The following is a 13,931-nucleotide window of genomic DNA, read 5'->3' as shown; positions in this document are numbered from 1 at the left end:
AACGCCCACGCCGTCTCCGACCTGCTGTCGCGCCTCGTCGAGGTGGTGGGCGAGCACGGAGACGAAGTGCAGGTGAGGGGGAGTCAGGGGGGAGACGGGGGGGGAGACGGGGGGGCAGGAGACGGTGGGGGAGACAGAGGGGGGAGGTGGGGGGGATACAGTGGGGGAGGCAGTGGGGGAGAAGGGGGAGGCGAGGGGAGACGGGGGGGAGGACAGGGGGGGGGAATAATGGGGGAGACAGAGGGTTGACAGGGGGGAGGCGAGGGGAGGACAGGGGGAAGACGGGGGGGGGACAGGGAGGGAGACGGGGGGCTGACGGGGGGAGATGGTGGGGGAGACAGGGGGGGAGATGGTGGGGGAGGACAGGGGGGGGGAGATAGTGGAGGAGACAGAGGGTTGACGGGGGGGAGGCGGGGGGAGACGGGGGGAGGTGGTGGGGGAGACGGGGGGAGGTGGTGGGGGAGACAGGGGGGAGATGGTGGGGGAGACAGGGGGGGGGAGATAGTGGAGGAGACAGAGGGTTGACGGGGGGGAGGCGGGGGGAGACGGGGGGAGGTGGTGGGGGAGACGGGGGGAGGTGGTGGGGGAGACAGGGGGGAGATGGTGGGGGAGACAGGGGGGGGGAGATAGTGGAGGAGACAGAGGGTTGACGGGGGGGAGGCGAGGGGAGACAGGGGGGAGACGGGGGAGACGGGGGGAGGTGGTGGGGGAGACGGGGGGAGGTGAGAGGAGGATGCCTTCAAGGGGTTTTCTCTTTCATCACCAGGTGTGCGTCTGATTGTTCACAGCGAGCCGTTTGCAGACGCCACCCGCCGGTGACATCATAAGGGGGCGTGGCCTCACAGATGTCTGATAGACAGAATCCACCTGGAACGGTGATGTCACCGGCGCCGGTGACATCACCGTTCCAACATGTTATTACCACATGTTACCCCCTGGTGGGAGGCTGAATAGTCAGCCTCACACCAGGGGGGTAAGACAGAGGCCCTATGAAAGTATGACATTGATATGCAGATTATGTATTTTTATGACTTTTCTGTATCTGTTTAATCCGTAATGCTCATAAAGGGAAGACGGTTATTTTCGTACAAGGGTTTTAAAAGTAAACTTGAATGTCTCTTTATGTGTAATCCTGTCCTTCTGCCTGTGTCATGGGAAAAGGTCTCAGTTACTTTCCTTGTTCGTCTCAATGGGTGTGAGTCTGTTCATTCTAACAGGAGCGTGCGTGTGTCTGTGTCTTTGTGTGTGTGTGCGTGTGTGCGTGTGCGTGCGTGTGCGTGTGTGCGTGTGCGTGTGTGCGTGTGTATTCTCATTGCAGGGCTATGTAATGGAGGTGCTGTTGACTCTGGAGTCGGTCGTGGTGAACCTCGCTGAGGTGTCTGAAGAACAGTGACCTCATGGCGGCTCTCACCAGGTAAACGCCGCGACAGCCTCAGCACCACAGAACCGGCAGAGAAACCAGCGTTATTCTTGCTTTTTATTCCTCACTCAGTTGAATTATAGACGCAGAGAGAGTACAACACTCAAGTCGATCAACAGGGACAGCTTTTTGTTGTATTAGTGAAAAACATGCCATTGTTTTATAGCCTTTGTTTGACCTAAAGTGTGAAGTCTAACGGTTCGATCTAAGGCCAACACATCACGCTATAAGAAACCTGTAACCGTGGTTTCCTGCAACAATAAATCGGTTCGACACCCATAGTGTATCAAACGCTGGCGTCCTGCTCACCCAGTTCTCCCGGCGTGCCCCCGTCGGTCTCCGCAGGACTTCCTCCCCGGAGTTCCTGCCCAACGACAAGCTGATGAACAGGAAGAGCACGGGCATGCTCAACTTCCCGGGGCCGGGCTTCATGGGCCTGTCGTCGCAGCGCCACCAGCGCTCGTACTCCGTGCCCAAGAAGTTCGGGGACAGCGCGCACCGCCCCAACGACCCGCCGCGCAGCGCCACGCTGGACCGCATCCAGGCAAGCATGGGGGGAGGTAGAACCGGTTGGCTGCTAACCGGAAGGTTGCTAGTTCGATCCCCGGCTCAACCTTGTGTCGAGGTGTGTCCCTGAGCCAGACGCCTCACCCTAACGGCTCCCGACGAGCTGGCTGTCGCCTTGCGGAGTTGACGTCGCCGTCATTGTGTGAATGGTGTGCATGAATGGTGTGCATGAATGGGTGAATGTTAGGCAGTGTTTTAAAGCTCTTTGAGTGGCCAGTGGTTAGAGAAGCGCAGGACAAATGCGTCTATTTACCATTCACCCCCCGCACCTTGACCGTTACCTCCTGTACAAGTACAGGCTGCACGGTCGAGGCAGTGCCATTCATGCAGCTTCTTTTCTAGATGCTAGTTTAGATTCGCCTTGTGTTGGTTGTTGTGATTTTCCGCTTTGTAAAAGAAGAAGTCGACAAAACTAAAACAAACAACCACTCCAGTGATTAGAAATAAGGGTATTTAAAGATAGTCTGATGCTAAATTTCCATTTACACATTCAGGTGAAAACTGGACTGCTGAGAATATTCATCACTCAAGTGTTCCCCCAACTGTTCTTTCGAAAAGGCTCTTTATATTCATTTTCAAAGATTGAATCTTTTATATTCCATTCAAAGCTCCTCAGGTTTAATCCTTGTCGTTATGGTCTTCTCTTTATCTGCAGGCTTGCAGCACTCACGGCCTGGCCAGACCAGGAAGAACCCCCGGCTCCTGCACCTCCTCGACCAATCGCATCGACCCCAGCGTGCTGTCTGACCCCGCCCACGTCTCCCACCCCTCCTCCATATTGGCCACAGTGTTCTGGGTCGCCGTGTCGCTCATGGAGTCCGACTTTGAGTTTGAGTATCAGATGTCGCTCCGCCTGGTCCACAAACTCCTGTCCAAGGTAGAATTGAATAAATATTAATGAGTGTAATAGGTTTCTTCTTCCAAGGTTTCCGTTTTTTTAAAATCCCTCATTCCTTCAATGTTTCGGATCTCAAAATATCCCCCGAAATCATTAATAACATCCGAATTGACCACTGTAATTAGTATAATGATTCAATTAAATTCAATTATATTCGTATAAACCTTAATCACCATTACAGTCTCAAAGGGATTAACAGGTCAAGTATGATGGATGGTGATAAGCTGAATGGTTATTCTTCAAAGGTCTTTTAAAGTCCCTCATTCCTTCGAGGCGTCAGATCTCAAAACGTCCCCCAAAAATCAAAACCCCCCCAAAAAAGTCCAACTCCACCACCCCCTGGTTGTGTTCTGCAGGTTCCCCTGGACCGGGCGGAGAACCGGGAGCGGCTGGAGAAGCTGCAGGCCCAGCTGAGGTGGAGCGGCTTCTCGGGGCTGCAGCAGCTGCTGCTGAAGGGCTTCACCTCGCAGGCCACCTTCGACCAGACGCTGCAGCTCTTCTGCCAGCTCACCCCCGTGTCCCGCGTGCCCGTGGTGGACACCTCCCAGGCCATCGGTAGGTCACCTGGTTACTGGTTCGTCGGGTTATCGGGTTAATGGGTTACCCTTCTCCTGGAAAAGGATATTGATTTGAATATGGATTCACCGTGTCAAGGAATGAAAATAGGTTCTTTCTAGTCGTATTGAGTTTTCATGTGTGTGTGTGTGTGTGTGTGTGTGTGTGTGTGTGTGTGTGTGTGTGTGTGTGTGTGGGGTTGTTTATGCATGCTTTTGTGTATTTGTGTCTGTGTGTGTCTGTGTCTTTGTATGTCTGTGAGTTTGTGTGTGTGTGTGCGTGGATGTGTGTTTCATGTGTGTGTGTGTGTGTGTGTGTGTGTGTTTGTGTGTGCATGCTTGTGTTTATGTGTATCTGTTTCTATGTGTGTGTGTATCTGTTTCTGTGTGTGTGTGTGTGTGTGTGCGTGGATGTGTGTTTCATGTGTGTGTGTGTGTTTGTGTGTGCGTGCTTGTGTTTATGTGTATCTGTTTCTATGTGTGTGTGTATCTGTTTCTGTGTGTGTGTGTGTGTGTGTGTGTGTGTGTGTGTGTGTGTGTGTGTGTGTGCGTGGATGTGTGTTTCATGTGTGTGTGTGTGTGTGTGTGTGTGTGCGTGGATGTGTGTTTCATGTGTGTTTGTGTGTGCGTGCTTGTGTTCATGTGTATCTGTTTCTATGTGTGTGTGTGTGTGTGTGTCTCTGCGTGTGTAGGGTTCCCCCTCAACGTGCTGTGTCTGCTGCCCCACCTGGTGCAGCACTTCGGCCACCCCAGCCAGTTCTGTAAGGAGAGCGCAGAGCGCATCGCCCAGGTACGGCCGCCAGACACGCTGCGCTCACACAGTCATCAGCAGGGTGGAGGGAGCACGGAGTGATCCATGCTGTGTTACTGGGAGGGGTATGACTCAGCTCTCACATGAGTTGGCTGTATTACAAATGGGTTTTATTGACTTTAGGAGGTTTGCAGCATTTATACACAAGTACCTCAGAGATAAGAATTATTAGTATGACATTTTATGAACTCAAGTTTGAATGTTTGAAATTACTTTAAGTTAATGATTGATAAGGTCTGACTAACGAGATCTACCGAAATTTCTCTCTTTCTCATTGCGTCTCTCTCTGTGCATCTTTCTGTCTTTCTAACTCTCTTTCTCTCTCTCTTTCTTTCTTTTTCTCTCTCTCTCTCTCTCTCTCTCTCTCTCTCTCTCTCCCTCTCCCTCTCCCTCTCCCTCTCCCTCTCCCTCCCCCTCCCTTCCTCCCCCGCCCCCCCCCCCCCCCCCCCAGGTATGTCTGGTGGAGAAGCACACCAAGCTGTCCCACCTGGCCCACGTGATGACGCTGTACAAGACGCGCTCGTACACGCGGGACCCCTTCTCCTGGCTCAGCGTGGTGTGCCGGTACCTGCATGAGGCCTTCGCCAGCGTCACGCTCAACATGGTCACCTACATGGCCGAGGTACGCCCTGGGGTGCTGCTCACGGAGCTGTACTTGACCCATGACCCCCTGACCCTTGACCCTTGGCATAAGGAGTGCAGCAGGGCGACGGTGCTGAAAGCGCTGTTTGAGGCGTTCATGACACCGGCATCGCATGCGGTGTAAAGTGTGTGTATACTGTGTGTACAGTGCGTGTACAGTGTGTGTATACTGTGTGTACAGTGCGTGTACAGTGTGTGTACAGTTCGTGTACAGTGTTATGTCTAGGTGGGACGTTTTACGATAGCGGGCCGATTTTTGGATTGTTTTGGACAATTTTATTAGCGCAATTTACGTAAAGTTGACCCTGACAACTTGACCAACAAGAATTTGACTCGATAACAAGGATTGTACACACAGCAGTACGGTGTATGTACGGGTTTATGTTTTAATGGAACATTTTGTGATTGCTGCGCTGATCTCTGGTTGCTTTGGAAGATTTTATTTTGGCAATTCGACTCGAAAAACTGGAATATCAAGTATTTGACTCAAAAGAAAGGATTTTGCTCAAAGCGGTCTGGTATATGCAACGTTGTTATAGCTGTTCAAAATAATTTGACTCCATATCAAGGATTGTAATCACTCACAAATGCACACGTTTGTGAGTGTATTCTGACATTAACACGTTATTTTTAAAGACCTGAAGAAGAAGAAGTGAGTGTGACCTTTCTCTGTCTCTCCTCAAGCTTCTGGATAAGGGTTTACCCAGCATGCAGCAGTCGCTGCTCCAGATCATCTACTGTCTGCTGAGTCACATGGACCTGACGGCCGTCCAAGTGAAGCAGTTCAACGCCGACGTCCTCAAGACCATCGAGAAATTCGTCCAGGTCCTTACCACACACACACACACACGCACAGACGCACAAACACACCTCCCCACACCACCAACTCAACCCACCTTAGTCAAAGTCAGGGTGTTTTCTTTATCAAAACTGCAGCATAACATGTCATTCTGTTCCCTGACAATCTTAACACACGGCAAGGGTCTTGAAAACATATGTAGCAGTGATTGAAATAAAGTTATGTAAAGAGTCCCGGTGGTTCACTGGGTAGAGCGCGTACCTTTGAAGGTCGCTCATTAACACAGTGACCCGGTTTGATTCCGGTTTGGTCTCCTTCTCCCATACTGTCCTGTCTGACTCTTACTGAATATAGCATACAAATACAAAAATAAATCTTTAAAGAAAATAATACAAAAAGATCAGATATGTTACAGTGTGACCAAAACATCCTAGATTAAAGAGCACCCAGCATCTGTAACATCTCCGCAGTAACGAGCGTCCACTTCCTGTGTACCAACCGGACCCCTGTACCCCCCCCCGAACAGACGGTGCACTGGAAGGACGCGCTGAACATCCTGAAGCTGGTGGTGTCCCGCTCGGCCAGCCTGGTGCACCCCTCCTACGGCCAGAACCAGGGGGACCTGTCCAACCTAGAGGTCAGCCGTGTGTGGGACGGCTCGGCCAAGGCCCTGCCCGGCAAGACCCTGGACTTCACCTTCGACATCTCTGAGGTGAGGGTCCTGGCATGGAACGGGGGCCACACACACGCACGCACACATGCACGCATACAAGCACACGTGCACACACACACACACACACACACACACTCACACACACACACATCCACAACACGACTCACAGGAAACAACGCTTCAGTCTGAGGGCTTCTATCTCACAGGATGTGTTAAAGTACGTGTTTTTAGTCCTTTAGCTGGGTTTTACATCTCTGTATTCTTTTTTTTTTAATCCTGCGAGCACTCTGTGACTTCCTGTCTGTTGAAGGTGTCCTATAAACACGTTTTACTTCCTCATGAGCCTCACACGGCCTACAGAAAGCATCGCATATCCTAGCATCACACTGCATAGCCTAGTGCGGCTGCTACCCCTCAGGATCTGTCCTCCCGTCTGAGGCCTCCCTAACCCAGCGGGCGCGTCTCGATTCTGTCTCCCCGCCGCAGACGCCGGTGATTGGCCGGCGCTTCGACGGGCTGCAGGGGTCGGGCGGCCGGGAGGGGAAGACCCGGGCCATGGCGGTGACCCGAAGCACCTCCTCCACCTCCTCCGGCTCCAACTCCACCAACGTCCTGGTGCCCGTCAGCTGGAGGCGGCCGCAGTCCTCCCAGGTACGAGGATGTGGGACCACCCTGGGTGTTCATGAGGGTGTAGTGGTGGGGGTGGACCCCCCCCCCCCCCCATAGTGGGAACACATGGGTACGTCACACAGGCTGCCAGTGGGCGGCCGGGCCGGAGATTATCTCGGCATGGGCTGCGTTAAAGTGCTTGAAAGGATAATCCTATTAGAGAGGCGCAGACACGTTGTGTTATGACTGAGCTAGTTCGTTCGTACCGCAACACGGAATGGATCCGCAGGCACTAGGCAGCGTATCCGTTTCAGTTTCCTGTGGTCGGGGTAGTGCTGGTTTGGATAATGTGGTCGAGGTTGCAGACGAAGTGAAGTGAAGGAAATATGGCTTGTCTTGTGGTAAGAGAATTACAATCTAATCCATTGGATGGGGAGAGAGTGATATGAGGGAAGATGGTACTAACAGTTTTGGTTTGTTTTTATTCCTTCTCCTGCAGAAGAGAACCAGAGAGAAGCTGGTTAACGTTCTGTCTCTCTGTGGACAAGAAGTCGGACTGACCAAGAACCCGTCTGTAAGTTGAGAACCCCCCCAAGACTCGATCAGCGAGACCCTTTAAATCAAACCAGGGGGACAACACCAAAACACATCCTACTGCATCGGCTGTTTCTGATTGGCTTAAATCGGTACCAGGTGATGCCATTCCTTGATAAGTGGCATCAGCTGGCACGAATAACGGCCAATCACAAACAAGAACTTCAGTAGACTTTGTTCACGAGAAATGCTTCCCTTACGTGCAACACATGGTTTGAGTGACAGCGTTTAAAATGGACCCCAGCGCTGTGCCCTGGTGACGCCTAGCCCCGCCCCTTTCTCCCCCCCCCGCCAGGTGATCTTCTCGTCGTGCGGAGACCTGGACCTGATGGAGGTCCGGGAGAGCGGAGTGTCCTCGGAGGAGGGCGGGACCCGGGACGACACGCTGGACGACACGGCCAGCGAACAGCAGTTCAGGGTCTTCAGGGACTTCGACTTCCTGGACGTGGAGCTGGAGGACGGCGAGGTGAGGGCCCCTTCCCCCCCCCCCTCATGTGGACGTGGGGCCACATGAGGACCGGGGGGGGGTCTTTGGGGACACACTAGGACTGTGGGGACATGCTAGGGGTTTGGGGACGATGGGTAACGTGGGGACACACAAGTAGAGTGGACACTTTGGGGACACACAAGTAGAGTGGACACTTTGGGGACACACAAGTAGAGTGGACACTTTGGGGACACACAAGTAGAGTGGACACTTTGGGGACACACACGTAGAGTGGACACTTTGGGGACACACAAGTAGAGTGGACACTTTGGGGACACACACGTAGAGTGGACACTTTGGGGACACACACGTAGAGTGGACACTTTGGGGACACACACGTAGAGTGGACACTTTGGGGACACACAAGTAGAGTGGACACTTTGGGGACACACAAGTAGAGTGGACACTTTGGGGACACACAAGTAGAGTGGACACTTTGGGGACACACACGTAGAGTGGACACTTTGGGGACACACAAGTAGAGTGGACACTTTGGGGACACACACGTAGAGTGGACACTTTGGGGACACACACGTAGAGTGGACACTTTGGGGACACACACGTAGAGTGGACACTTTGGGGACACACAAGTAGAGTGGACACTTTGGGGACACACAAGTAGAGTGGACACTTTGGGGACACACAAGGGACACTGGAGGACTCGTGGTCGAGGCCAGCTTGAGGATGCCTTTGTTTCTATTCCATCGTCTATGGAACATTACGTCCAATCGTTTTATTTTGATTGAAAATGTCTTTCGATTTATAATGCAATTCAGAATGAGTTAAGAGATCAAATGAGCGAGCAGTGAGTAATTGGATTTAGATGTTGTTCTTGCCACGCTCAATTACGGTATAGATCTATTTGTGGTCTACCTTTATTAGGATTGAACGCCTTGTTCTGTAGCCTGCGTTCATACCGTTGGCATCCGTTTGCCGTGGCACACTTTTTCAGCGTGTGTTGCCGTTAGAAATCGCAGGGGGCAAACGTGACGACGGAAGCGGTCTGAAATACTTCCACAAATCAATCTTCAGTCCCTGGCGTCTTTTTTTCTGTCTCTTTGTAGTTCGCTGTGTTCTCTCTGTTCTTGAGGACCAAAATATGTGTTTAAAAAAAAAATGAGATGGCTGTGTCCTTCCCCTCTCTCTCTCTCTCTCCTAACTCTGTATCTCTCTCTCCCCCCGCTGCCGCCCAGGAGCTTCAGGTAAGGCGGATGGATGCCACAGAGCACGTGCATTACCTTTGTCTCAGTGCTTTTGTTTGTTTCTGGCTTCCTCTTCCTCTTCCTCTTCCTCTTCCTCCTCCTCCCTTTCCCCTCTTAATTGTTGTCATTTCTGGAATCAAATCAGATCCCGAGGTTGTCTGTGCTCCATCCCATTCTTGCAAAACGTAGCGCCAAGGTCGGCGGTGGAAAGCCTCCAGGTTCAGAGCGGTGGGGTCCAGCCCGGTGTTTAGAGCCAGCTCTCCGGGCTCGCCGACGTACAGCTGAAGGCTTAGTTATGGTTCCATGCTAACCCAAGGGGGTGTGCGTCAACCCCCGTCCAACGAGGGGTGACCTCCTGCCCTCTGAACCTGGAACGTCTCCTTTCCGCCGCTGCGGAGAAAAAACTGTGGCTTGTCATGGCGCCGGCGTCCGCCATCACGGCGTTCCTCGACATGACAAGTTCTCAGTGTGGGGGCGCGGGGGGCAGCGGTGGTACCCTGAGCAGACGGCTACACCGCACACACACACACACACACACACACAGACACAGACACACACACGCAGACACGCAGACGCAGGCACGCACGCGCGCACACACACACAGACATGCACACACACAGACACGCACACACACAGACACGCACACACACAGACACGCACACACACGCACGCAGGCAGGCATGCACGCACACACACACACACACATACACACACACACACAGACACAGGCAGACACACACACACACACAGGCACACACACACATACACACACACACAGACACACACACACACACACACACACACACACACACACACACACACATACACACACACAGACACACACGCACGCAGGACACACACACACACACACAGGCAGACACACACACACACACACACACAGGCAGGCACACCTACACACACACACACACACAAACACACACACAGACACACACAGACACAGGCAGACAGATACAGGCAGACACACACACACACACACACACACACACACACACACACAGACACAGGCAGACACACCCACACACAGGCACACACAGGCTCACACACACGCATACACACACACACACACACACACACACACCCCTTCATCCTCTCTCATACGTTTGTACGTTTCCCTCTGCGTCATGTGCGTCATGTCCCCCCCCCCCCGAGCTATAAGGGTGGAGGCTACGTGGTGGAAGCTACGGTGGAAGCTATGAGTTGGAAGCTACCGCCGCTACCGCCGCTGACTGCCTCTGTGTCTCCCCGCGGCGCGGCGCTCCACAGGGCGAGAGCATGGACAACTTCAACTGGGGCGTGAGGCGGCGGTCCCTGGACAGCACGGAGCTGGGCGACCTGCTGGAGGAGAGCCAGCACTCGGGCAGCACGCCCAGCCTGGGCCACGAGGACGCCCACGACTCGGACGAGTCCTCGGAGGAGGAGGAGTCGTCCACCAGCCAGAGCCTCTCGCACTCCCAGCTCGTACGTAGACCAGTCCTCCGCCGTTTGGTTTGAGGGCGTTGAGGGACTGGTAGAATCAGCAGCCAGAGCCTCTCGCACTCCCAGCTCGTACGCAGATCCGTCGTCCACGTTTTGGTTTGAGGGCCGCAGGGTAGCTCGTAGAATCAGCATCTATCTATTAGGGCTTTGACTCCGAACTTCGTTATTCAAATATAATTCGAATATCAAAAAAGAAATCAAAATTCGAACGAATATTAGGCAGCCCTTAATATTGGAACCTGTTATGGGCCAAGAGGGAGGGACGTCGGAGAACCCGACGCAGTCTATTCATAATATTGTAATGACCACGGAAGAGGCAGTGAATGAAGTATTGATTAGACAGCGATTTATTAGAAACCTAATAAACCGTTGGAACACGCAAGACCGGTAACCATAGCAACGCCGGTAAACAAACCTCGCGAAGCCCAATCCGGGTCTTACCGAAGGCATTTAATGGTCAAAATATTATTAATAAATACTCTAATATATTCGAATATTAATATTAATAAACAAACAAACTTCGAATAGGATTTTTGGGCAAAAAGTCAAAGCCCTACTATCTATCGACCCCTCTGTCCCGTTGATGAAGGGATGAACGTTAACCTACGCAAGGGGATGAATCAGACATAGGACGGTCCACCCTCCTGACGTGCACAGACACGCCACAGACACACACGATCCCTCCAGACGGCTCTCTTCACCTCCACGCTTTCAGACCAACCCGTCCCCGTCGGAGGAGACCAACCCGACGGACTCCTTCCTGTCCACGCTGTCCACGTCCTACGACACGTCGGCCGGCCCACAGTCCTTCAGCGCCACCACGCCGGGCCAGGCGGGGGCCCGCTACGACCTCGGCGGCCTGCAGGTGAGACAGGCAGGCGGAACGCTTTCCCCCACGTTGTCCTCCCGACGTACCCTGTGAGCCCCCCCGCTCACTAACCGCTCTGCCCCTCCTCCACCCTGACCTTAACCCGCCTCTTACCCCCCCCCCCCCCCCCCCCTAATCTAACCCCCACACCCCCTCGCTACTCCCCCCTCCCCCCTGTCACTCCCCTCTTACACCTCCACCTAGCCCTAACCCTAACCCTACACCTAGCCCTAACCCTAACCCTCCACCTAGCCCTAACCCTAACCCTCCACCTAGCCCTAACCCTAAACCCTACACCTAGCCCTAACCCTAACCCTACACCTAGCCCTAACCCTAACCCTACACCTAGCCCTAACCCTAACCCTACACCTAGCCCTAACCCTAACCCTACACCTAGCCCTAACCCTAACCCTACACCTAGCCCTAACCCTAACCCTACACCTAGCCCTAACCCTAACCCTACACCTAGCCCTAACCCTAAACCCTAACCCTACACCCCCATCTCCCACCCCCTAACCTGAACCCCCCCTCCACTCCTCCCACGCCCCTGTCATCTCTCCCTCCCCCCCCCCCCTCCATTCCCCCCCACGCCCCTGTCATCTCTCCCCCCCCCCCCCCCTCCACTCTGTCCCCTACAACGTGTCATCATCCTCATCATCATGGCCGCCTCGGCCGTCGTCATGGTGCTCACCCTCCTCCTGCTCCCCAGGGCGGGGTGTGCGGGGAGGACGAGGACACCCAGGGCCACGACGACGACCTGTCGCTGAGCAACAACGAGCTGCCCCAGGGCTCGGACTGCGGGGAGAGCTTCACCCTGGAGCTCACGGGCTCCCAGTCCCTGGACCTGCTGCAGGCCAGCCCCCTCTACTGCCAGCCCCCGCTGGGCTTCCTGGACCCCAACTGCCTGCCCAGGTAACCCCCTGCACCCCCCCCCCCCCCCACACACACACACACACACACACACACACACACACACACACACACACACACACACACACACACACACACACACACGGCATGGGGGCGGAGCCCGGTGAAGGAGAGCCTAATCTCAGACTCGTATGAAAACGCCCCATAAAGAGGAATGTTTTTGGGGCCGTCTTCAGCCATTTGAGCAAAAAATATATAAACCAACATTTTGGGGGTCTATTTTATTGCTACAGTCCGTTAGATTCTATGGTTGGAAATGGTGGCCATAGCAACAGCCTGTTTCTCATAGCAGCGGCCTGCTAATCAAAAAATAACAGACTGCCGAATAATATATTTGAGTGACCCCGATCCCAAGGTAAAACGATTAGAGACTGTATAATTGATTATTATGTTGCCCAAGTGGGACACCGGATAGGTTGAGAAAAAACCATGCAATTTAAATTCAATTTGACCTCAGTACACTTCACAGTATTCAGTTTCAGTGAAAAAATAATAGGTTCTCTGCCGACCAGATGGGGCTCAGCTTGCATCATCAGACGTCATCTAGCACATGCCGCCCGCTATCATGTAGGGGAGGCGGTAGCTCAGGAGGTAGAGCGAGTTGGCTGATAACCGAAAGGTTGCTAGTTCGATCCCGGGTTCCTCCTAGTTGAGTGTCGGGGTGTCCCTGAGCGAGACACCTCACCCTAACTGCTCCTGACGAACTGGCATCGCCTTGCGTGGTTATCTCAACTGTCGGTGTGTGAATGAGTTTATGAATTAGTGCTGTCAGTTAAACGCGTTATTAATGACGCTAACGCGAACCAATTTTAACGGCGTTAATTTTTTTATCGCGCGATTAACGCAATTCTTCGATATATATATTTTTTTCTTCTTTGGCTCAAAACAAAGAAGCAGTAGCCTGACTGCTATGTTCAAGGCAGTATGTTTGTATGTTCATCGTTTAATTGCACTATAGGCTTTTTTTTGTATCGTCCTGCTTTGATCAGTATATGCCAATGTTGTTATCAATAAAAAAACATTTGCACAAGGCAAGCCGATGCACTTCTCCATGTTGATAAGAGCATTAAAATGAGAACAATTAATGGGACAAAGAAATCAAGGGATATTTAGCATAGAAAAAACATTTGCGATTAATTGCGATTGCTCGCGATTAATCGTGAGTTAACTATGGCATTGATGCGATTAATCGCGATTAAATATTTTAATCGCTTGACAGCACTAGTATGAATGGGTGATTGTTAGGCAATATTGTAAAGCACTTTGGATGGACACTGGTTACAAAAAAGCGCTGTATAAATGCAGTCCTTTTACCATCTAAAACTGGTTCAATTTCTTTTAACCAAACCACAACCTCGTTTCCCATCCGTCTCCGTGGCA

General features: G+C 52.6%; 1 protein-coding gene across 1 annotated transcript in view; it reads left to right on the top strand.

Moving 5' to 3' along the window:
- LOC132461430 (protein furry homolog) overlaps nt 1-13,931 on the top strand; it is a 56,090-nt gene that overhangs the window by 33,652 nt on the left and 8,507 nt on the right. The window contains 16 exon segments of the mRNA XM_060056516.1: nt 1-72; nt 1,319-1,375; nt 1,377-1,414; nt 1,766-1,964; nt 2,643-2,864; nt 3,242-3,440; nt 4,132-4,229; nt 4,702-4,872; nt 5,577-5,717; nt 6,218-6,403; nt 6,851-7,015; nt 7,473-7,547; nt 7,863-8,033; nt 10,541-10,735; nt 11,469-11,618; nt 12,331-12,533. Of these exon segments, the coding sequence (XP_059912499.1) occupies nt 1-72; nt 1,319-1,375; nt 1,377-1,414; nt 1,766-1,964; nt 2,643-2,864; nt 3,242-3,440; nt 4,132-4,229; nt 4,702-4,872; nt 5,577-5,717; nt 6,218-6,403; nt 6,851-7,015; nt 7,473-7,547; nt 7,863-8,033; nt 10,541-10,735; nt 11,469-11,618; nt 12,331-12,533 (2,342 nt within the window).

The sequence above is a fragment of the Gadus macrocephalus genome, chromosome 7, assembly GCF_031168955.1.
Source record: "Gadus macrocephalus chromosome 7, ASM3116895v1".
Classification (NCBI taxonomy): Eukaryota; Metazoa; Chordata; class Actinopteri; order Gadiformes; family Gadidae; genus Gadus; species Gadus macrocephalus.
The sequence above is the reverse complement of the archived record's forward strand: the minus strand, read 5'-3'. Positions and strand labels throughout refer to the sequence as shown.